A 24,483-nucleotide genomic window follows, 5' to 3' on the forward strand; every position below is an offset into this window, starting at 1 on the left:
GAAGGAGGCGTCCTCTGCCCTACCCTGCTCGCCTCTCACAAGCCTGCCGCCGCCGCCACGCCCCACCGAGTGGCAAATCCAAGGCAAAACCTCCCATGCATAAATGGCCTCTTTCTTTTTCTGTCTCCCTCTGTCCTTTTCTTTCCCTACTTTTCTTTCTCTTCCTTGCTCCATTTCCTTCTCCCTTTCTTTTTCTTTCTTTCTCTCCCTCCCTTCCTTCCCTTTCCTTCTCCCTTCCCTTCTTTCCTTCCTTCATTCCCTCCAGCGGCTTCTCCGGCGCCCTCTGGGTCTGTGCGGGCGGAGGGGTGTGCAGTCCTATTCCACTTTTGAAGTGCCCACAAGCCATTCTTCAAACACCTTTCCATTTGTCTTGATGTGTAGAGAGAAAACACTAAGGAACTAGTTGCCAATCTCCAGGTACTAGCTGGAGATCTCCTGCTATTACAAGTGATCTCCAACCAATAGAGATCAGTTCCTCTGGAAAAAATTGCCACTTTGGCAATTGGACTCTATGGCACTGAAGTCCTTCCCCAAACCCCGCCCTCCTCAGGCGCCACCCCAAAAACCTCCCACTCATGGCGAAGAGGAACTTGGCAACCCTAGCCTCTCCCTCTGGGCCCCCTCTGGGGGTGGTATTCAGGTTAAATTGCCGCATTGGCACTCAGCGATAAATAAGTGGGTTTTTGGTTGCAGTTTGGGCACTCGGTCTCTAAAAGGTTCGCCATCACTGCTATAGGTTCATGCAGGCTGTCCTCCCCTAACTTCCTTACATTCAGCTTTCTGTTTAACTATAACCTGGTGTGATGTCAAAATTGGTGAACACATGAACCTGCCTTATACTGAATCAGACCCTTGGTCCATCAAAGTCAGCATTGTCTACTCAGACTAGCAGCGGCTCTCCAGGGTCTTAAGCAGAGATCTTTCACATCACCTACCGCATGATCCTTTAACTGGAGATGATGGGGACTGAACTTGAGACCTTCTGCTTGCCAAGCAGATGCTCTACCACTGAGCCATAGCTCCTTAGTCTCCTGCATAAGAAACCCACTTCAAACTCTGATTTCAGTATGAAGAATAAGTACTAACCAGAATTTGTCATGTTGAGCATCATGACAAATTTAGTGCTAACCAATAACAAAGTATGAAAGTAAGAAAGGCACTAGAAATGAACTTTCTATGGAGAGCTGAACCTTTAAGGAGAGTAGAAACTCAGGGAAAACCTCACAAGACAATGATGATTGGCTTTAGTGAACCTTTCCAAAAGAAAAGAGGCACGACTATACATTTCTAGCCAGGCTTTCAAATCAGGACTTAGATCCATGTCCAGATGAAGGAGAATATCTGCTACTCACAGAATGTGGGAATTTTTAGCTCTAGGGTTACTGTTGCTCCTTCCCCTTTTGGGAGGATCAAAACAATTGTAAACAACAGAACACAAAACCCCAGAGGGGCTTTTGGAAAGCTCTTCTCTGCCCACATGGGTTTCAGTGGCCATCCCCTCCAGTGGCTTGGTTGTAGGCTGCGCGGTCTAGAGGGTCGTACTCGGGATACGGATTCAGCAAATTAGGGAGCAAGGGGTATCTGTGGTCACCTAACATGGATAGAAAAATACCCGTCAGGACTGAGAAAACCTGCCTGCTGGCCTGCCCCCTTCCCCCAACCCAGCAGCCATCCTTTGCCCTCTGTCCAACAGACAGTTGAAGCCAGATGCCATAAATATCTGTGCATCGTGGATACTGCCCATGAAGATGTGGTGATCGCAGGATGCCTGAACGTTCAGGCTGTAGAAGCAATGGCAGTTTCAACATACCTGTGGCTCCTACATGGGGCTATGAGGGCAATGTGTGTACAGTCCCCAGCACCCCTTATGTTGGGGAAGCCTGAAATTACCATGACCCCTGCCTGGATGGGAGCCAGCTCCATCTCTTCTGCTGGGAAGTGCACCTGCTCCTGTGGGTTGGCCAGCATGACATCCAAGAAGCTGTGCAGACAGTGGCTTGCCAAGGACACCTCCAGGACCTCAGCCATGACCCCTTGTAAGGATCCAGCAGCCAGGAACCTGAGGGACAGCAGGACCTTATGTAGGACAGGGATGGCACAGCGAGGCAGGAGCTTGGCCCTGGAGATGGCCTGAAGTGTCCAGGTGCAAGTGGTCCAAGCAGGTGCTGTCTGAAAGATGGAGGTTGCTGATGCAAGCACAGTGCCTTCTCTGCCATCGCAATGCCACCTAAACATAGTGTTGGAAGTAGGTGGATTATGCTGCATGCCCAGCTGAGGCTGGAGAGGCAGGAAGGGGTACCATGTCAGGGAAGGCTGGCTAAGGCCTGCAAAGAAAGAGTGCTCAGATCTAAACGGTCAAATGGATTTTGTGTTCTAGCTGCCCTTGTGCCCCACCCCCCTTTACTTACCCTGTCCCCACGGATGGCTCCCCTGTCTGCGCAGCCTCCTCCTATTGCCTGGTGTCCATTATGGGCACAGGGGGAGGTGGGATGAGAACACAGGTTCCGTGGCTTCCCACAGTGCCTCAGCTTTCTTCCACATTCCTCTGTGTGTGGGTGGCATGGCCACGCCAACATCTTGCAGTGGTGATGGCCACCACCAGCCTAACTGGACAGAGGCTGAGAAGGAGCTGCTGTATAGGTTGGTGGTGGAGCATGTGGGCATTCCAACCACCAGGACCAGCTCTGCCACCTCATGGTTTAGCACAACCATTGGATAGGCTAGATTATAAAATCAAGCAAGACATATTCTGAAATTTGTCACCACCACCAGTATCAAATTCTGAGCTTCCAAGAACTCAACAATTGATTTATTCATATAATTTGATGACTGTGAAAAGCCTAGCTCGGCTTGTTATGTTAGTTATTAGAATTTTGAATATAACCCACAAAATTTCACCAATTTCGACCACCATTTTTTCCTCCTACATTTTTACTGTTCTTCTATTTTTTTTCTTGAGTTCCTCTATTGCACTTTATTAATTTTTGTTTTGTTCCTTTTAAGTTTTCAAAACTATTTTCTTCTCTCCAATTTTTGTTTTTTCTTTACACTTTTCTTTCTCTAGTTTGTTTTCACCAAGGGTACTATTATAACTCTGGATACCTGCCTTTAAAAGATTGGTTAGATGAATCCAAAAAACTAGATGCCCTATATATTAACTTTACTTCAAATCATTAAACTTGTTTTGCATACTAACGGTTAGGTGGTAACAAACATGCAGGACATTTCTATTTCCATCTCCATTACATAACTGAATAATTCTGGCATTGCTACAGAGACGTGGGCAAGGAAATGGCTTTTTATTATCATTTTAACTTCAGCCCCACAAACCTAGCGAACTGGTGATGATGCAGCTGCGTGGGAAACTGACTTGCCATTCAACTTTTTTAAAAAAGCTCTGCTGTTCAAGGGGACATCTGGATTAAGGCCAATAACTACCTACCACCTTTAAAAGGTAAAGGTTCCCTGTGCAAGTACCGGATCATTCCTGACCCATGGGGTGACGCTACATCCCGTTGTTTACTAGGCAGACTTTGTTTTACGGGGTGGTTTGCCAGTGCATTCCCCAGTCATCTTCCCTTTACCCCCAGCAAGCTGAATACTAATTTTGCTGACCTTGGAAGGCTGGAAGGCTGAGTCGACTTTGAGCCAGCTACCTGAAACCGACTTCCATAGGGATCGAACTCAGGCCGTGAGCAGAGCTTGGACTGCAGTACGGCAGCTTACCACTCTGCGCCATGGGGCTCCTACTGTTAAAATACTGTTAATTGGCTTTTTTTTACACTCAACTCAAATATTCTATTAAGTCCAAAGTGCTTCTGTGTATAAGGCAGCTATCTTTTTCATTTCAATATACTATCACTTGTTAGCAACTTCTGCTTTAAAAATGTTTTTCAATAGTTGGTTTTATTTCTATTTTAATAGCTTTTCTCTTACAATTTCTTAATTGTAGGCTGACCTGCTGATCCAGGATAGAGCCAAAGAACTGTTAGTGAATGATTTACATTTATAGAAATTTCACCTAGCATTATTAGAATAAGTCATTACAATTTTAAAAAGTTAATTTCACTGTTTTGCAGTAAGTTTATATGTAAGTTAGCTAACTGTTTCTGTAATTTGCATAAATATCAAACCAGTTGATAATTAAAAACATATTTTTCCTGTTCTAATTAAAGTTAATACTTCAAAAATACTTGTCCATTATCTGACTGGACAACTGACCAATTATTTTTGACCAATCTAATGCCAAAAAGTATTCCAAGGTAAAGATGTTCAGACCTTTAAGTGCTGTTTATAGAAGGCAGAACACATTTGGAGCATTTGCTTTTACCTCCTTTAAGAACCATGAACCAATTAAAACATCATCTGACTTTGCAAAATATTTCAGTACTTTGATTAAGCCACTTTATTAACTACACTTCAACAGTTGCAATCCAGTCAATCATCTCAAAGTCAAAGGCTTTGATCCAGAACCTCATATGCAGAACAAGGCTTCTACTGCCAACTATGGCAGATGGAACTCTGCAAGCGGCTCATTCTCCTTTCACAGCTGGCAATAGGGAAGTTCTCCTTGTGCATGCAAGACTACCTAGATATCACATATAACCAATTGGGCAGTAAGGATGCCAGTTCTACTCAAATGAACTGAGATGTTCAACTCTGGGCATGCCTTTCTTTTTTTTCTGTCAATGAACACACACTGTGGCTGGGGGAGGAGGAGAGAAGAGGATTTCTTGAGTTTACCAAGCTGATACTACTTTAAATAGAACAGTCTGGGTTTGCCCTCTCCAAATTAAATCACTGTATGAGCCCTACCTGGATGGCCCAGGCTACCCTGATCTAGTCAGATCTCAGAAGCTAAGCAGGGTCAGCCCTGGTTAGTATTTGGATGGGAGACCACCAAGGAATACCAGGGTTGCTGTGCAGAGGAAGGCACTGGCAAACCACCTCTGTTAGTCTCTTGCCTTGAAAACCCCATAAGGGGTCGCCATAAGTCGGCTGCGACTTGATGGCACTTTACACACACGACAGTAAGACATAAAATACAAAACTATTCTAAGATAGTTTTATCACGGAATTGTCAACCATAAAATGATAGCACAGAGTGATGCAAACCTTACAGCATGTATTCAAGTGTGTTTCTATTGGCTGCTAAAGTTCCAAGAAGTTTTGCCAGTACCTGAATTTCTATTGCATACTTTACACACACAAAATCTTACTCTCATACAAGTCTTATTTTGAGAAGATAATTGTATTGAGAGTCAGATGTGGGAAGGAAATTTTTCTATGCTGCTTAATTTTTTTGGTGAAAAATTTATAAAGATTTTGTTTCATAAAAGTAACAGCATTGAAAGGAGGCCATTGTCTGAACAATATCAGGCAAGCTTGATCATTTCAAAGTTGTAAATAATATTTTTGGGTGATTATCTCCAGGAATTATGCTAGACATATTGGTAAACAGGGGAGGATAGAACCACAAATACCCATAACAATACAAATCACAATCTAGTTATGAATTCACCTGATTTTGCTTGGGCAAGACAAATCATAACCAAAGCTAAAAGTTTTATTCATATGTCTCCTCTCACATTTATTTATTTAAAACATTACGCTGCCTTTCCACCTGATCAGGGTCTACAAGGCGGCAAACAAAAAAATCTAAACATTTGAACAATTAAAAATACATTAAACATTATGAAATAATTCAATTACAATACATTAACACCAGAAGGAGGGCCACCAACTGTTATTGGGGGTATGCCAGATGAAACAAAAAAGTCTTCACCTGCTAGCAAAAGAAACCAATAGAGGGAGACAGATGAATCTCCATATGGAAAGAGTTCCAAAACTCTGGTGCCACAACCAAGGAGGTCTAGCTTCAGTGGTGAGGCAACTGAAACAGGGCCACTGAAGACGATGAGAGTGTAGGGGTAGGCTCATATTGGAGAAGGGGGTTCATAAGGTTTGTTGGTCCCAGGCCATGGTGGACCAACAAACCTTACGAACTGGAGCTGCTGAGGGGGGCTGCCGCTCAAGGAACGCCCCCTTGAGGTGCAGCCCCACTTTGTGCTATAGGGCATTTCCCCCCTTTTTTCATTATTTTATTTTTAAAATTGCTTTTTTTGTCTCTGCAGTGGCCGGGAAGCCTCTGAGGAGGAGGTGCAGCTCTGCCACTCCCAGCTGCCATGGATCTACCCCCCACTTTCAGGATTGTGCTCTATAAATAATGCACATGATGAGAATGACCTCTGTGGATTAAGAGTTAAGCTCTGTTAAAACAAGTGAGTGGACAGCCACATCCACGGATGGGCTAAAATTAGCATGTCAACAGTTTTCACTACCTTTAGGCTTTTTTCAAAAATTTAAACAATGTTCTGGAAGTATACACGGTATTGTCTTTACAAGCATACTTCCAATAAAAAGAATTTCCATATAAAGCTTTCAATTTATTTGAATATAACATTTGCTTATAAAATTTTACCTCACCTTTCTGTCTTATAAGGACATCCAAGGTAGCTAACAAATTAAAAACATACATATTAAAACCACCTTTTAAAAACCAATAAAACTAACAAAAAAATAATAATTAAAACACTGGGTTTGAAGGAGAGATTTCTGAGGGAACACAAACAAAACAAGAAAAGGCTTCACCAACTGGTGGAAGATAGCAACAGAAGGAGACAGACAAGTCTCCCTGGAGAGAGAGTTCCTGAGCTTTGGTGCCACGACAGAGAAGGCCTTTTCCCAAGTAGCCGCCCATCTAATCTCAGAAGGGAGCACCTGAAGCAGAGCCGCAGAGGATTATGTAGTGGTCAGGTAGGTTCATAAGGGAGTAGGTGGTTTTTCAAGTATGCTGGTACCAAATTAGATAGGGCTTTAAAGGTCAACATTAGCACCTTGAGTTGTGCCCAGAAAAGTTCAGGCCACTGTGGACAACCAATTGAAGAGGACAGAAGGCATTCCTGGTCACAGCTGCCACCTGCTTATGCAGTAATAGGCCTGGGTCCAGGATAGATAAAAATCAATGATTTTTCTCTTATTAAATAGCCTGCCTGTCAAGGTCAGGAAGGCTCCCACCCTTCTGGCTTTCCACAAACTATGCAAAACTCAATTATTCAAGAGGGTACATAGTAGGAACATACTTACAGCAACAGATAGTACAAATTATATATAGTGTTCTGGAAGTATACACGGTATTGTCTTTAATCCTTTCGAATCCTTTACTCCAAGCTCATTTCTGAATAATTTTATGTTCCTAGTATGTAATTTTTGCACCGTTCAATGTTTTGTGTTAATATTTATGCTTTGCTTCACCATTGTTTCTGATGTCTGGTTGGTTCCAGATTTCTGCAAGCCAAATCCTATTGCATTGTCTATTGGATGTCTCATCCTGTTGATTGTATTGACCTATTCTATGTAATCTACCTCGAGTCTCAGTGAGAAAGGAGGACTATAAATAACAGAAATAAGTAAATACCTGCTGCTATTGGGGCATAACTTTAAATTTGCTTACTAAATATAATTCAAAATAAACATGCTACGTCAGATCATACTCAATCTAGGTCATCAGAATTTTCTGGAAAGTTTTCAGACATTTTTTCTAAGTAAAAAAAAAATTCAGAAAACCCTCTGGTGTTATTTTAATGAGATTAGAACTATTATGACAATGAACATTTATTGTAAAAAGTAGGGTGGGTTTTAGAAAGTTTCAGATGGTCAACCCATTTTTTCCTTGAGCACTGTAATCACAAGCATATAAGAATAAATATAACCTTCATAATATATTTTACAATTATAACATTAAATTTGTACAGCAAGGGACATAAATTACTTGCATAAAAATTGCTTGTTTGAATAAAAGACACCTCCTACTTAGACAAAAATCAAAATTCCCTGGAGAGAAAGAAAACAATTGCTTTAGGAACCCAAAGCAATTAATTGACTGGAAGTGTTGATAGGTAATCAATTTGCAGCATGAAGTGCAGAAAAATCTAGACCCAGAGAGACTCCTGCATTCGATTGTCAGCTTGATCATTCAAGTATTTAGAAATTTCTAATTTAAAGATTAAAAATATTCTTTCAGTAAAACCCAGCAGTGCATAAAATTCTATTAGATGATTTATGTTCTGTTAAATACTGAACTCCTCAATATTCAACTTTTAAAATGTAATTTAAGAAGTCTTCCAATTAGTCTAGTACTATGCGATTTATCTGTAAAAACATGTATCGCCTGCCTTTCCAGGATAATTTCTGTTCAAAGTAACTCAAAAAAAGTAATACACAATGGTTTGGAACCAGAGCAGATGATTCCAAGGGTGCAAGGATTTCTACTCACACAACATGATTTTCCTGCTTCCCTTCTCCCACAGCAGCTCAAAATGCCTCCTTCTTGGGGACAGAGAACCCCCATAAAAAGTATTTTAGGGGGCATTTGGAGCTTCTGGGGGTTAGAAAAACCATGCTCTATGGATGGAAATCCTGGTGCTCACAGAAATCTTCCGGGATTTAGTTCCAGGTCAGGCAGCACCGGCAGTGGGAGCCAGCGGAGCATTGTTGCTCCCAGACACTGGCGTCTATACCTCCACACTGGAGTGTTTGCTACTTTATCCCATGATAAAGATTCTCCTCCCGCCCCTGGATTGCAGTCTTAATATTAATGTTTGCTGCAATATGTCCCTTTTAACTCTTGCTGCAGTGTTTTGGGTCAGATGAATTCTCCCAGTAGTCTTCAGAGGCAGCCCCCCATGTGCAACATATTATAACACTCTAACCAACATGATCAAAACATGGAAAACAATATCTTCTTCCATGAAGAGCTAAACTGGCAAACAAACTGAAGTTAATAAAGGGCCCCTCAATCCATGCAAGCTATTTCCACACAAAAATTCAAAGCCATATCTAAAAACATCCCAAGCTACATAACTTGATTCCTTACTGGTAGTGGAACCCCCTCCAGCACAGCCCAAGAACTCCAGGACAGGAGAAATCTATTACCATGTAGACTTCCCAGTAACGCTACCCAACTAAACCCAACCATTACTGCCTCCAGACATCTGATCATCATTTCTACTACACCATCCAATTGAGCTTCCTTCTCTGAAAAGAGGAAATAGAAGTGGACATCATCAGCATATTTATGGCAGTTCACCTCAAACCCCCAACTCAGCCAGTAATTTCACATGAATATTAGACAGTACAGAAGAAAATACAGGCCAGTTGTGTTCCATAAGGTAAGTACCAATGGGATCAAGACAATCCTGAAGTGCCAATGGGATCAAGACAAGTGCCATCCTGAAGGGGTGGGCTGAAGCGCCATAGGAGCCAACAGAAGCCCACGCCGGCGTCTGTGCCACTTTGCGCTGTGATGTGGCAGGGATGCTGGCCAGGGGCATTTATGCTGGCAACACAGAGTGATGCAGCAGTGCGGGCATTGGCCACTGGCACTGTCACACGGGCAACAAAAACCCAGAAGTGGGTGCCCACACCGGCGTTCCCCAGGCGGAGCTGACATTAGTCAGCTTCCAAACCCATTTCAGCCTGGGAACGCCCCTTTGTGCTGCAGCATTGCTATGCCAGCAAAACAGCTGGCATAGCCCTGTGAAATTCCATGGAAGAGTTTCACAGGTTTCTACTTTTAAATACTTTATTTTGTGTATTTTCTGGCTGGGAAGCCTCTGGGGAGGCGGCACAGCTGCACCACTCCCAGCCATTGACAAACTATCCCCCTTTCAGGAATGGGCTGAAAGTTTCTTATCACCTTCTGGAATCTGTCCTTTGTTGTCTTCAAATTTTAAATTGTAAATTAATCTGGGCAGGGAGCTGTCTTTTTCTCATCACCTTGCACAGCACTATGAACACATACAATACACGAAGCTGCCTTATACTGAATCAGACCCTTGGTCCATCAAAGTCAGTATTGTCTACTCAGACCGGCAGTGGCTCTCCAGAGTCTCAGGCAGAGGTCTTTCACATCATTGGTGACACTATAAGCAGAGAGATCTTCATGGCTAGGCTATTTTTAAAAAGATTTCATGAACAGGGAAGTTAGGGACAATGTTTATGGATCACAAAAGCTCTAAAAGAAGGTTAAAAAATGTTTAGAGTCAGATTTTGTACAAATCCCAAAACAAATTCTGGGGAGTACTGCACACATAGATAGCCCCACTCATGTTCATCAGCAAGACCTGAACACATTGCTTTTAGTTAATTGTATTATACTAGTAGTGACAGTTTATTCTAGTTTTTAGAGGCACAGATTTCAGCTAAAATATTAACAGGCTATTTGATGTGTAGCACAGAGATCTCTTATAAAACAGCAGCCATGTGTTAGAGCTACAAGCAAAAAAACCTCCACAATTTAGGAAGATTCCACAGTTTTGGAAAGGTGGTTTCTAAAAGGCTGCCTTACCAAAAAATCAATACACTTCTCCCATAGGCTCATGATGTAAAATTCTATAATCAAGGCTTGTAGATTTGTAATTATGGTATGTCAGCTACATTTAAACAAGAGTGTTAAAAGATTGTTAAAGTTAAACTAACACAATTGCAATGTGAATTGTCTTAGTCTCATTCTAATCTACTGATGTCACTTTCATTTAATCAGAGGGAAACTATGGGCAAATGTCAGTGCTATTTTCACATGCCCCTAACATATTATGCTCACGGCAGTTTTTAAAGCCTCTACAATTTTGAGATTGATATAGAAGATATATTTAAGAAATTCCATTTTTTTCTCGTGCATGCCTGAGCTTTCTCATTGAAGATGGCTTCAAACAGATTAACAGCTTTTCTGTTAGCAATAGTTTTGCCTATAATCATGGTCATTCTTTAGCCATATAACTATTAACATAGCTATTAGACTTATCTAGATAATGACTATGATATGTGACTCTACCGCACCTTAGCTTCTGTACGCTGACTCTTCAAGAGCCCGCCCAGAGATAATATTCAGTTCATACATAATGTGAGAGACATTTTTGCTGCAGGACAAACACCCAGAAGTATAAAATGGAGGGAGATATATCACCTTCCAAGAGCTGAATAAAATTACAATACACGTTGTTTAAAAATTGGAAAATCATGCAGGGGAGGGGTGTTGGAGGTTTTGATGCTGTTTCGAATGACAGATTAGAGTCCTTGTCAAAATGGTGGACAGATGAGTGTTCTTGTCAAAGGTGATATGGTAAAAATGGGTTTCCATCTTAAACTTACCGAAGACACAACAATAAACCTAAAAAGCCATGAAATGGTGCAGGTGAACTGGGAAGGATGGAAAGAGAAAGTATGGTACAATCCATCAGCAATCATGTGCCAAACCATATCCAAGGACAACTGCACAACCTCACACTGCATAATTGAAGGGGAGAATGGTTAAAGTACACCAGAAACACAATCTTAATAAATGATATATGGACTTCATGACCTTGATCATATATAAAGGTTAGAAACTCCACTTCAAATACTTCATATGCAGAGTAAGAGGATAATGACACACAGAGAAAACAGTACAAACCACATAAATTTAGTTGTTATGCTATATAAGCTTTCCTTCACTATTATAGTGTTATTGTATGATACAGCTCACTTGCCATTTACATTCCTCAATGAAACAGTGCCAACCCCCAAGTGAATAGCTGCAATGTCCTGACTAGCAAGAGTGGGACAGCGCAGCAAATTTGGTAATAGGCACACACCAAAACTCCATTTTAAAGAGGATCTCTTCTTTGCAGTACTTAGCATACAGTTGCAAGGGAAAAGCAGATATGGAGGCACATCAGAAAAACAGAACCTAATCCAACATGCTCAACTCAATAATCCTGAAAAGTTTGCACATTGCCACCTTGAACATATGACCTAAGGACTGAGAAAGAGAGATGTTAATGGTTCCTCATCCACTTGGAGAGAAGTGACTAGTGGAGTGCCTCAGGGATCTGTGCTGGGCCCTGTGTTGTTCGACATCTTTATAAATGATTTGGATGAAGGAATAGAGGGGATGCTTATTAGATTTGCAGATGATTCTAAATTGGGAGGGGTAGCAAATATAGTAGAAGACAGAGCCAGGATACAGGATGATCTTGACAAGCTGGAGAATTGGGCTAAAACTAATAAAATGTATTTCAATAGAGATAAATGTAACGTTCTGCATATAGGTAGGAAAAATCAAATGCATAATTATAGGATGGGGGAGATTTGTCTTAGCAGTAGTGTGTGCAAAAAGTATCTTGGGGTCTTAGTAGACCAAACACTGAACATGAGTCAGCAGTGCAATGCGGTAGCTAAAAAGGCAAACACAGTCTTGGGCTGCATCAACAGAAGTATAGTGTCTAGATCACGTGAAGTGATGGTATCACTTTACTCTGCTCTGGTTAGACCTCATTTAGAGTACTGTGTTCAGATTGGGGCACCGCAATTTAAGAAGCATGTAGACAAGCTGGAACATGTCAAGAGGAGAGCAACAAAGATGGTGAGGGGTCTGGAGACCAAGTCCTATGAGGAAAGGTTGAAGGAGAGGGGTATGTTTAGCCTGAAGAGGAGAAGGCTAAGAGGTGATATGATAACCATCTTCAAGTACTTGAAGAGCTGTCATATAGAGGATGGTGCCGAGTTGTTTTCTGTTGCCCCAGAAAGTCGGATCAGAACCAACGGGTTGAAATTAAATCAAAAGAGTTTCTGTCTAGACATCAGGAAGAATTTTCTAACAGAGCGGTTCCTCAGTGGAATAGGCTTCCTCGGGAGGTGGTAAGCTCTCCTTCCCTGGAGATTTTGAAGCAGAGGCTTTATAGCCATCTGTCAGCAATGCTGATTCTATGACCTTAGGCAGATCATGAGAAGGGCATCTTGGCCATCTTCTAGGCATGGAGTAGGGGTCACTGGGGGTGTGGGGGGAATTAGTTGTGAATTTCCTGCATTGTGCAAGGGGTAGGACTAGATGACCTTGGTGGTCCCTTCCAACTCTATGATTCTATGTACTTATTGCTACTGACACTATAGCTGAGAAAGCCCTTTGTTAAACAATGATTTTAACAGAGCGATGGCACTGCCAAATATCTATATATTTAATAATACATACCTGAATTTTAATATTCTACCTCTGAAGCTGAAGAATCAGAAATATTCCAAATTGCCATAATTACAAAACTTGACAGCTTGTTGTAAGCTTATAAGAATTTCAGAAGCACCCGTTGTGGGTTTAATTTCCTTTAGCTGAGAGCCCATGAGTCTTATGGTGCCTATGATGGCATAGTTTTATTAGTATACAAAGGCTACTAGGGCAACAAATAGTTACTTTTACTGCAGGTAGAAAGTCTACAAAGAAGCTCAACAAACATGGACATTCAAAGCTAGAATCACATACTGATAGCAGAATGGCATGACTGAACTGCTTCTCTTAATTAAAAATCACAATACCACACACTTTACATATTAAGGATAACAAACAGTAGAACCATCTAGTTCAGAAAATAGGTAGTTAATTATATGATCTATGTAGAAGTAAGGAACGGTGGGGGGGGGGGAATGCCATGTACAATATGCTTTTCACCCATTATGACATAAATACTTTACCAGGATTAAATTATTATCTCCCCCAGCTAGTTCCCAAATGGTTTTTACAGGATACACAGATCTCACCTACATTAGAAATTAACACATGAAAAAGATACTAATCTTCCTTCAAAAACCAAATTAAGTTATCTTAAAAGTGTTATGTAGACAAGTTAGAACACATAAACTGGACCTATGCATAATACAAGTTAGCTGGCTAACATGCAGCCATGTGCCATGTCGATTAATTTCAGCTTTATTAATCATGTAAAGAGTTGACGGGGCTGATGGGGCCTGGCCAAAAGGTGGTGTCTACAAAAGATGGTGTCTATAAATGACCCAAGCCCCAAGTTTGAAATGCTCCACATTATTCCTCTAACTCAGGGGTGGGGAACCTTTTTTCCACCAAGGGCCATCTGGATATTTATAACATCATTCGCGGGCCATACAAAATTATCAACTGAAAAATTAGCTGACCAAGCCCCAAGCAGGAAGCTGCACCAGATGACCCCCCTCCCGGTGCGGGCAAGCAGGCAGGCAGCCAACCAGTGGTGTGCTCACCCACCTGGTGGCGGAGGGTGGTTGCCAGTCTTCGATCCTTTTAAGCGAAAGATCTGCCAGGATCCACGAAGGGCCAGACCAAATTATTTTGTGGGCCTTAATCAGCACCAACCCCTGCTCTAACTGGTCCCCTACCAGCCTATTCCTCTAGCAAAGTGGTTCCCAAAGTGGGGCAGTACCACCTCCTAAAGGGCGATGGGGTTACCTAGGGGGGCACTAAGAGGCAAGGGGGCAGCAGGGGGGCGCTAGAGGTGGGACCCTTCAACTGTGTTGTTCAATAATTTACAATAAATCAAGTTTTGGCACCATGTTGGCAAATTTGGTGGAAGCTATCAGAATTTTTTTTCCAGTCTTTGAAGAGCTGGTTCCACTGGAACAAGTTCATCAGTTCTGTTGAATAAATTTCAGCTAAAAAAATTTAATTTGATTTTGAATAGATATGCAATTGTTACTGTTTTTAAATTTTATTGTTCTTACCTTCTTTAGTGTGTCATGCAAACGCCTATTTTGAATAATGCTTTTTATAGGATAGGGGGCACTGGGGTTGAGTTTGTGGAACCAAAGGGCGGTGGCCCGAAAAGCAGGTATAATAAAAGTAGTATACAACAGGGGTTTTCAAGTAGATGTAACATACAGCACTAGGCAGAATCACAATAGAGCAACAGATCAGCGTTTAAAAAATAAACTTTGATGTGGCTTAAGTTTATATACTTCAATAAAAACACGAGTGCCTGAAAAAAGTGGTATTATATTCTATGGATTTCAAACTCAGAGCACCATGAGTGTTGATTTTGAGCAACTAATAGTACTCCTCCACCCTGTGGCAAGCTCTCTATAACCAAAACTTGAGCAGAAGAGTTTGGATGGAGTTAAATGCATTTTCATAGGTGAAGGCAACACGTAATGGGGATCAAAGGCAGCAAGTGATTTGCCCATTTACCATTTCACGGTGACTGTAGCTACATGACTAGGCCTGCAACCAAACTTCACAAGGACTATGACTGGAAACCTGGCAGTCAAAATCAAAGGCAAAAGGCTCTGGACATTAACTGAAGAAAAGCTCATTTCAGCATGACTTACATTTAAAAAAGTAGTTATGAGGTGAAAATCTTTAAAATAAACACATACTTTTTAGTTACTTAATGTGTACTTTCCTCCCCAAAGGGGAACCCTAATAGGCTTATTTCATTCCCATCTCCTCCATTTTATCCTCACAACCCTGTGAGGTAGGTTAGAAATGAGTGACTGGCCCAAGGTCACCCATCAAGTTGCTATAGCAAAGTGGGGATTCAAGCCTTGGTGTTCCTGATCCCAGTCTAGACCTTTAGCCACTACACGAGAACTCTAACCAATACACCAAAGTGGCTCCTGATTACTGGTATATAAGAGGCTGCAATCAGTGACCACTGTGTGAACAGACTGCTGGAATTGATGGACTATGGTCTAATCCAGCATGACTTTTCTTATTTGCCGAGGTCAGGTTTTCAAAAATATAAAATATTCATTATTTTCTATGGAGCTGTAACAGACAGGAATAAGAGGCATACACTTAAATTAAGTGAGAATCCACTCCTTCCTAATGTTTATTGGAGCATACAATCCTGAAGATTTATCCACTGTTTTCCCTTTCCATGCTCTAACTACTTTGTATTCATACATCAGTAATAGCCGATTCAGACTTGAATATACATCCCATACAAGTCAGTTCTCTCTTGAATACAGATAATCATGGCACTATGATAAGAGAACAGTCATGCGTGCTCATGGTCTAAACAGTTTGCATTCACAGTGCACATCCATTTACTTTCTGCAATCCATGTTAGCAACTGTGGGCAAAGAAACAGGACTTTAGTTAGTCCATGTCAACTAATCCAGAGTGAGAACCCTCAAATAAACATTCCTATTTTCTTCCATTTTCACACTCATCACATTCCTTTCACACAAATTACCTGCTGTTGGAGCAGCCATCAACCCCTGACTAACTCAGTTTGCACTACCACTCCAACTTGACCACATCTAATACAACGCTACACTTTTAGCACAGGAAGTAACAAGAAATCAAGGCTGCTTGGAAGCCTTAGCAACTGACCTAGAAACCAGGTCCTCTGTTCTTAAACATGCACCTATGTGGAATACGCTGCAGTTATGAAGGAAAAGCATACCATAGGAACAGTTTCATTACTACTTGGCACTGAAGAAAAGGTCCAGAAACTGAACATCAGATCGAGGCAAATATTGACATCTACAAGGAGCAAAAACTTTTAAACCCACACAAGTAGTCTATGACGATGATGTTTAAACATTTACACAGCAATGCAGCCTCACAATACTTACAACGACCCTTTCATAGTAGAAAAGAGCAAGAGTCCAGTAGCACCTTAAAGACTAACAAAAATATTTTCTGGCAGGGTATGAGCTGTGGCTCACGAAAGCTCATACCCTGCCAGAAAATATTTTTGTTAAGTCTTTAAGGTGCTACTGGACTCTTGCCCTTTTCTACCACCGCAGGCAGACTAACACGGCGACCCACTGTGAACGACCCTTTAAAGCAGACCAGAACTTTCGGCCCTGTATTGTAGATGGGAGGTCTAAGGATGACCCCTTACGCATATTGCTTTATCTCGAACCAGCCCAGACCCCACAGCTCGTTTGTTTGTTTTTTAACCTCCGCACTGCTCTTGAGTTGGTCCTTCCCCCGCCCGGCAACACACCAGCAAGACCAGTTATAAGAACATCCCTCGGATAGGGGAGGGGATCTGGGATGGTGGAAAGCGCGAAGGGGGCAAGTGGACCGGGCCGGGCCTCGGAAAGGGGAGGGGATCTGGGATGGTGGAAAGCGCGAAGGCGCTTTCCACCATCCCAAATCCCCTCCCCTTTCCGAGGCCCGGCCCGGTCCACTTGCCCCCTTCGCGCTTTCCACCATCCCAGATCCCCTCCCCTTTCCGAGGCCCGGCTCGGTCCACTTGCCCCCTTCGCGCTTTCCACCATCCCAAATCCCCTCCCCTTTCCGAGGCCCGGCCTAAGGGCGGGCCGGCGGGCGGAGAAGGCCCGGCCCTCGGACACTCACCTCTTTACTACGCCCGTTTTTATTTTTATCTGCCTGACGCGCGGGTCCGCCATGGCGGGGTCTTCGACGGGTGGGGAGAAGGCGGAAGGAAGCGCCCAGACTGCAGGAACGTGAGACGCCGATGCGAAATCAGCCCCAACGGAAGAAAACGACGACAGCCGGCAACCCGCCCGGGGACACAGAAAGGCCGGCGCATGCGCCAACTCTGACGTCAGTTCCGCCCCACATTCGGGCCGTACCACTCAGGACGGAAGGGGGAGCGAGCAGAAGCGCTTGAGGGAGAGTCTTCAGCAAAGTTATCCTGCCCAGGCAAGAAATAAGCCCGTCCCCTCCGCGGGATTGTAAATTAAATTAATGTGCGCCTGCGAATCCAGAAGCGAAGCAAGGCAAATGCAAATTAAGGTTCACTTGTTCGTGATTCGGTTTTGCTGTGCACTTTAATCGTCTTGCCTTGGGGTACACGCCTTGCCCGCCTCTAGGGGTTGTCACCTTGTTGTTGTTAATGTAAATGCTACAACTCATAATACACTTCTTAATACAATTAGACAATGATACAGTTGTCTAAAATAAATGATAAATGTTTATTTTAAATAATTTCTCTTTCAGTCTTACACGAGACTACCAGAATTATAAATGCATCCGATGGAAGTAAATGTCAGAGATTTCAGCTATGCCTATTCCAGATAATAACAATTCAACACAGAGTTGCTCCCTTGATATAAATTGCTACTAATAACCAATAAGACGACTGATACAAGCTGTGTGTTTTACTCCTTATGTAAAAGTTACCTTGCGTATTGCAATCTGTGTTATCTAAATTGTTATTGTTAGAGTTACTGCAACAAAAAAACATGCTTGTTGTTTTTAGTTTATTAATTGTTACCTGTGTCCTGTTTGAGAGTGTGTATGTTTCTCAAAAATTCTTCTTAAATAGTCCTGCTAAAGTAAATAGGATAATTCTAAAATGGATGTTTTCACATTCTGTTCTTGCTCAGGATTATTGTCCCTTTTTATTAAGGCCATATTCATACCTATAGTTACTTCATTTGACAAACGAACCCTAATAGTCTTTAACCATGGACAGTTAAATTGAGAGATGGGTCACTGGTCAGTCTGTGAGGTAATGTGCATAAAGAAGACTCTTTGCTCCTGTGGTGGACTCTAGTTCCAACATACAGTATTGGCACTGGAAAGCTCCCTTCCAACACTGTACTTGCCTGTACTCTCTAGCTAAGAGCATCCATACTTACCTCGCCCAATAAAACAGGAATGTCTCAGCCATTTTTTCTTTTTTCTGTCTGTAAGCTGCTAACTTTTCCCTGCTCTCTCTTCCTCCCAGCTGCAGATTAAATTAGCTGCATCCAGAGAGAAACATTAACAGTACCATCCAATGCAGAGTTACACCCCTGTAAACCCATTGACTGTAATGGACATAGAAGGGTGTAACTGAGCTTAGAATTGCCTGTTCTGTCTATTGGCACCAGAAGCTAATATAAGTTTAGAGAGACATCTCTAAATCAACTACTTTAGCAGGAAGCTAATGTATAAAGCTTGTCATTCAAAAGACAGGATTTCAGGTGACATTCAAACACAAATGTATGCAGTTATCTTCTGTCTCTCAGGGAATGGGTTTGGTACCCTTAAGGGTAAGGTTGCTAAACTGGAGATGCTGGGAGAGGCAGAGTTGAAACTGTATTTGAAACTGTAGAGGTATCCTGTTCCCATGGTGACAGTTCCTCTACTGTCAGGGAAACTAAGGGTCTCACGGTAGGAGGGCATCAGGCTGAGGACGGGGAAATTATAACTTAGAAGAAACCTTTTCTTCAGATGGCAAACCAATATCCTCTTGTGTCAAGGATACCCCTTAGGAATGGGAGGAGGGAGTTTCTTGATAGAGAGAAATGTAGTCCTTAGGAACATAGGTAGGCCTGTGATGGACGCTGACAACATGGGGCCTTTCCTATTTGGGGTTAAGGTTGCAAAATTTTGATTATATAGATAGACTAGTAGATACTGCTGGGGACGAGCCAATGGTCATGGTGTACATTGCATACAATTTAAAGAAGGAAACAAAGTATAGGTGTCTACATGCTAATGCTAGAAGATTCTAAGCCAAAATAGGAGAACTATAGTGTTCAGCTTTAAAAGAGAGCATAGATATGTCAGGTACTTCAGAAACCTGATAGGATGGGGGAAAGCAATTGGATGTGGAATCCCTTATTACCCCAAAATTAGTAGGATGGACAAGAAAGGATGTATTGGAGATAGAGTGGAGCTGTATGGAAGAGAGAGATAGGCTTCCCCCACAGAATAACTATGGATTGACATCCGAGGTATTGCTCACGTGACTTCAAGGACATTTTTAAAAAATGAGGGAACTATCAAAAGGAAACTGAAGAGGGTCAAGTCCTTTCAGAATGCTTAAAAATTATTTACAGTAGTAAAATCTCAGAATGCATAGCACAGATTAAGAAAGGTACCACCACATGTACCAGTGTGGTTTCCTAGCAAAGTCATAAAAGGTAAGTGAAAGTATTGCTGAAATGAGTTGAACTCAAGGAGTGCAGCTTGCAACAAAAGGAAGTTGCCGGTGAGATGGTCAAAATGAGAAAATGAGGAACCATTAAGATACACAATTCAGGATTTATTTAAATCAGAAGCAGGAAACTGGCCAAAGAAGTGTGGGGCCATTGGACTGTTGGAGTCTGAGCGACTCAGCATGCCTGGACATTGGGGATGCTAATTCATTCTAAATGTGTATAAGTAGGGTTGCCAGTTCCAAGTTGGGAAATACCTGGAGATTTTGGGGGTGGAGTCTGAAAAGAGCGGAGCTTGGAGATGGGAGGGACTTCAATGTCATAGAGTCCAATTGCCAAAGCAGCCATTTTCTCCAGGGGAACTGATTTCAATCACCTGGAGATCAGGTGTAATAGCAGGAGATTGCAACCACCACCTGGAGGTTGGCAACCCTATGCATAAGTGTTATCTTTTGAATAGGATGCTCCCCTTTGTCTGAACCTGGGGGCTGCCCTCTGACCCCTCCTTCTCTCTCAGTAGCCACTGATTCTTCTCTCTCCACATGGACCTGCATGGAGTCAGATGTATCTACAGGTGTCTCCTGTAGAAACAATATATCAGTGATGGCGAACTTTTTAGAGACTGAGTGCCCAAACTGCAACCCAAAACCCACTTATTTATCGCAAAGTGCCAACATGGCAATTTAACCTGAATACTGAGGTTTCCTCCCAGCTCGGCAAGGGGGGGGGAGCGGCGGGTTACTCCCAGCTGGGCAGTGGGGAGTCCAGGGAGGGGGGGGCTTTGAAGGGCTCCACGCTGCCTGCTGGGCGGCGGGGAGTCCAGGGAAGGGGGGGGCTTTGAACGGCTCCACGCTGTCTCCAAAGCCCCCGCCACCCCCGTGCATGCCCACAGAGAGGGCTCGACGTGCCAAGTCCGGCACGCGTGCCATAGGTTTGCCAACACTGCAATATTTCATACTTGCACTCACATGATGCCAGATCAGGTGGCCACTAGTTTAGGGAAATGTATTCTTTAGATTAGACTTTCTATCAACTGCAACAAGGATGCGGACAAAATCAACTTGAATAAATGTAAGTTTTACTTTTTTGCAAGTTACTTCTTGTGAAGACTGATTTTACTGCACCAATATCACGCTTCTATAACTGGACAAACTCTGCTATATTAACCAAATATACCCAATATTGATGACAAGGGGAGAAAGAATTGCTACAAAAAATTGCAGAGAAACCAAATGAATTATTTGCATCAATTTACACTATGAAACATAGGATTATTAGGAAAGGGGTTGAAAACAAAATAGGTAATACCATAATTTCTTATTTGTTTTTTAAATATATTTATTATATTTCAGATATTATGTGTAATTCTGTTCAGTCAAAGGTATTGTAATGCTGGAAAAGGTGCAGAAAAAGGAAGCCCAAATGATCAAGGGTATAGAGAAACTGCTCTGCTAGGAAGAGCTAAGGAATTTGGGCCTTTTTAGTTTAGCGAAAAGATGACTAATGAGGGTAATAGATGTTTGTAAAATTATGCATGAGGTGGAGAAAGTTGGTAGAACCTTTTCTCCCTTGCCCATAATACTAGAATTTGTAGATCCCCAATGACCTGGTGCTTGCACTGGAAATTACCTTTACCTTTAATAAAGTTGTTGGGCAACAGTGTGGCAACCATCCCTAAAAGTCCCACCTCTCCTCAAGGGCTGTGAACCTAAAATATGTGATTGTGGCCTCTTGCAAATCCAAGTGATTGTCAGGCAATGAGTCCATGGAACTCCACTGGATAGGAGCTGGTGAGCCAGCCTCTCACCTGAAGGGTGAAGAAAACCTTTTTTCCTCAGACAAGAGATTTTGTATCTCTGGATAAGCCTCAGCTTAGCTAGACTTTTATTTGGCTTTTTGTTGGGATTTGAGATCAGCTTAGGGAAGAAAGCTTGTATCAGTGAGACAAATAAGCATTCTGTTAAGGGCCCTACATTTTTAAGTTATGTGTACAGGTTCTGTGTGGTAAAAGAACAGCCTTGAACCTGCTTAGGTAACCTGTCTGGAGAAAAAGGAATCAAGTCTCTCCTCAGGGTTTATTTACATTACTTGAGGCTTAGCTATAAAGTGGTTACTCTCATTGAGGAAAGCATGGAGGTGAAATTGAGAAAGAGTTCACTATATGTAATGAAACATTTCCACACACCTTATCCTCTTAAATACATTGTTTTCTGTTAAATAAACCTTTGCTGTTCATCTCTATGAGTGTCTGTCTAGTCAAATATCTATGAAAGAGCAACTTCTGCTTACCTCAGAAATAATTACAGCCTCTGTGTGTGTGTGTAAAGTGCCGTCAAGTCGCAGCCGACTTATGGCCACCCCCTTTTGGGTGGTTTTCATGGCAAGAGACTAACAGAGGTGGTTTTGCCAGTGCCTTCCTCTGAACAGCAACCCTGGTATTCCTTGGTGGTCTCCCATCCAAAGACTCACCAGGGCTGACCCTTCTTAGCTTCTGAGATCTGTCGAGATCAGGCTAGCCTGGGCCAGCCTTGGTCTAGCAGGTTCCAAATAAGAAACCTTTAGGGCAGGGGTCCCCAACCTTTTTGAGCCTGTGGGCACATTTGGAATTCTGACATGGCATGGTGGGTGCAGCAATGAAATGGTTGCCACAAAATGGCTGCTGCAGGAGGCGGAGCCAGCCACAAAATGATTGCCACAGCTTAATGTCAGTAACACAGTGCAGATCCATGTTCTGTGGTGGCAGCTGCTGCCAAAGCAACATTTTAAAAAATCTGCACAGCCAATCAAATCTCCAATAGTCAATAAGAAGCCTTGCTGGGCAAAAGCCCTACCTTGCCCCACCCACTTCCTAAAAACACAGCAGGTACCAGGAAAGGTGTTGGCCGGCATCATAGCTTACACATTACCAACCCTTTAATCAAGCTTGTGTCCTCCCCCTTTTACCTTATTGTGGGCAGTTGGGATTTCAAGAATCCATAGGAGAGGCCAGAGTGAGGATTTGGACATTCTTCAGTCCAATGAGCAGTTGCTTCAGAGACTCCTCTCCCCACCCCATAGCTGCCACAAAATGGATTAAGGGCAGTCTGAAGTTCTTCACTCAAAGAGCAACTAATTTGTGGAGTTCCCTACCACAGTGATAGCCACTAGATAAGCTGGTTTTTAATGGCAATTAGATTAATTTATAACAGAGAGAGATCCATAAATGGTTACTAGTCACTGTCAACTTCTGAAAATGCATGCTTGACCTCAGCTTCCGTGCCTTGCTTCTGGGCCTTCTTGGGGCTCTCTGGTTGGCCACTGTGTGAAATAGGATGCTGAACTAGATGGACCTTTGGTCTGATTTGGCACGACTGGTCTTATGTTCTTATGAGTACGGAATTCCCGTTTTGGTTCATTTACAAATGCACTTTTCCCCTTGCATACCTGAAGTGCCCTGAGTAAGTAGAGACTTCTGTGATATCTATGAGTCGCCCTATCGAGCTGCCTTTATAATTCACACAGAACAGCCAGTGTACTATTGAGCTAAGACTGGCTAAGAGTTTTTTTAGCTTTGAGCTGGATAGCCCTGGAACAAATTTTACCTCAGCCCTTCAGCATATGAACACATGAAGCTGCCGTACTGCCAGACTGCTGTCTCTTATAGCACAGTAGTGTATCTTCTGACTGGGTCCAGATTCACAGGCCTCTGCAAGCCCTGCTGTGAGTCCGTTTTAAGTGGAGATGCTCCTGCAATGCAATATTGCGCTTCTTTACATAAATATTGTGTGTATTGACTGCTTTCAAGCCCACAATTATAGTAATTTGCAATAATCTCAGCTGTAAAGCCTGAATACGTATTGAAATTATGTTAATCTCTCTCTCTCTTTTTCAGTCAGAGCTTTTCTAATAGAAATATTTCACTCAGCAGTCATGGAAGTACTGTACTAACAAAATCTGTAAATATAATTTTCCTAGTGGGAGCAGTAATACCACTGGACAACATGTCAGTGTTAAACCTAGAGATCCTTTTTTTTGCTAGACGTTCACCACTAAATTAGAAACTACAGGCCTTTGAACAAGCTTCAGATGGCAAAAAGTACACACACACAGAAAAGTAACCAAATGATTAGTAAAGTATGGTATACCTAACACCAGCAGGAAATGCCCCCCAATCCCTGTACACCCAAAGATTAAGAAGCTAAAATGGCAACTGCCTTCTTAGCAATTTGTAATGGAGGACCTTATCCTTGCCCAGATATGGAATATGGAGGAAAATGTCTGGAGAGAAATCTCAGTTCACCTCACTAGCAACCTGTGTGTGAAAGACATAAAAATAGACACTTGACATTATATTAGCTGGAAACCTACTATGAACAATTCTACAACTCTTTCCCACAGTGTGGGAAATTTACAGACTGCCTGTAAATACAACTTATGGCCACTTGTACTGGATAACAGAAAGTATGATGGAGGTGCCATGTTCCTGCCCTCACATGCGCTTTAAATGTATTAGTTATTATAGGTTATTGTGGGGTGAGATATCTTGTGGTTTATTGGTGATAATTTAAAAAAAATGATACGTCCAAACCAACATTGCTATGTACGAATCGGCTGCCAAAGGGAAACCAAAAGTGAATTAAGGTCATACGTAGTTCGCTACTTTTGTTTTCTTCTTTCTCCACTCTCTTTCCCTTCTTGTTTGTATGCAGAACGAGAGCAGCTTACCGGCAGGGTACCCGAAGAAACGTCTTCTCTCACACTATCCAGCCTGCCAGTTAAGATCTGCCTGTCAACCTC

At 42.4% G+C, this 24,483-nt stretch overlaps 1 protein-coding gene across 1 annotated transcript in view; it reads right to left on the reverse strand.

Moving 5' to 3' along the window:
- The window catches only part of TBCA (tubulin folding cofactor A), a 40,149-nt gene extending 22,915 nt beyond the window's left edge, over positions 1–17,234 (reverse strand). The window contains exon 1 of the mRNA XM_056848624.1: positions 17,171–17,234. Within this exon, the coding sequence (XP_056704602.1) occupies positions 17,171–17,223 (53 nt within the window). The 5' untranslated portion in view covers positions 17,224–17,234. The remainder of the gene's footprint in view (positions 1–17,170) is intronic.
- Between the last annotated feature and the right edge of the window lie 7,249 nt (positions 17,235–24,483).

Source organism: Euleptes europaea, chromosome 4 (assembly GCF_029931775.1).
Source record: "Euleptes europaea isolate rEulEur1 chromosome 4, rEulEur1.hap1, whole genome shotgun sequence".
NCBI classification, from domain to species: Eukaryota; Metazoa; Chordata; class Lepidosauria; order Squamata; family Sphaerodactylidae; genus Euleptes; species Euleptes europaea.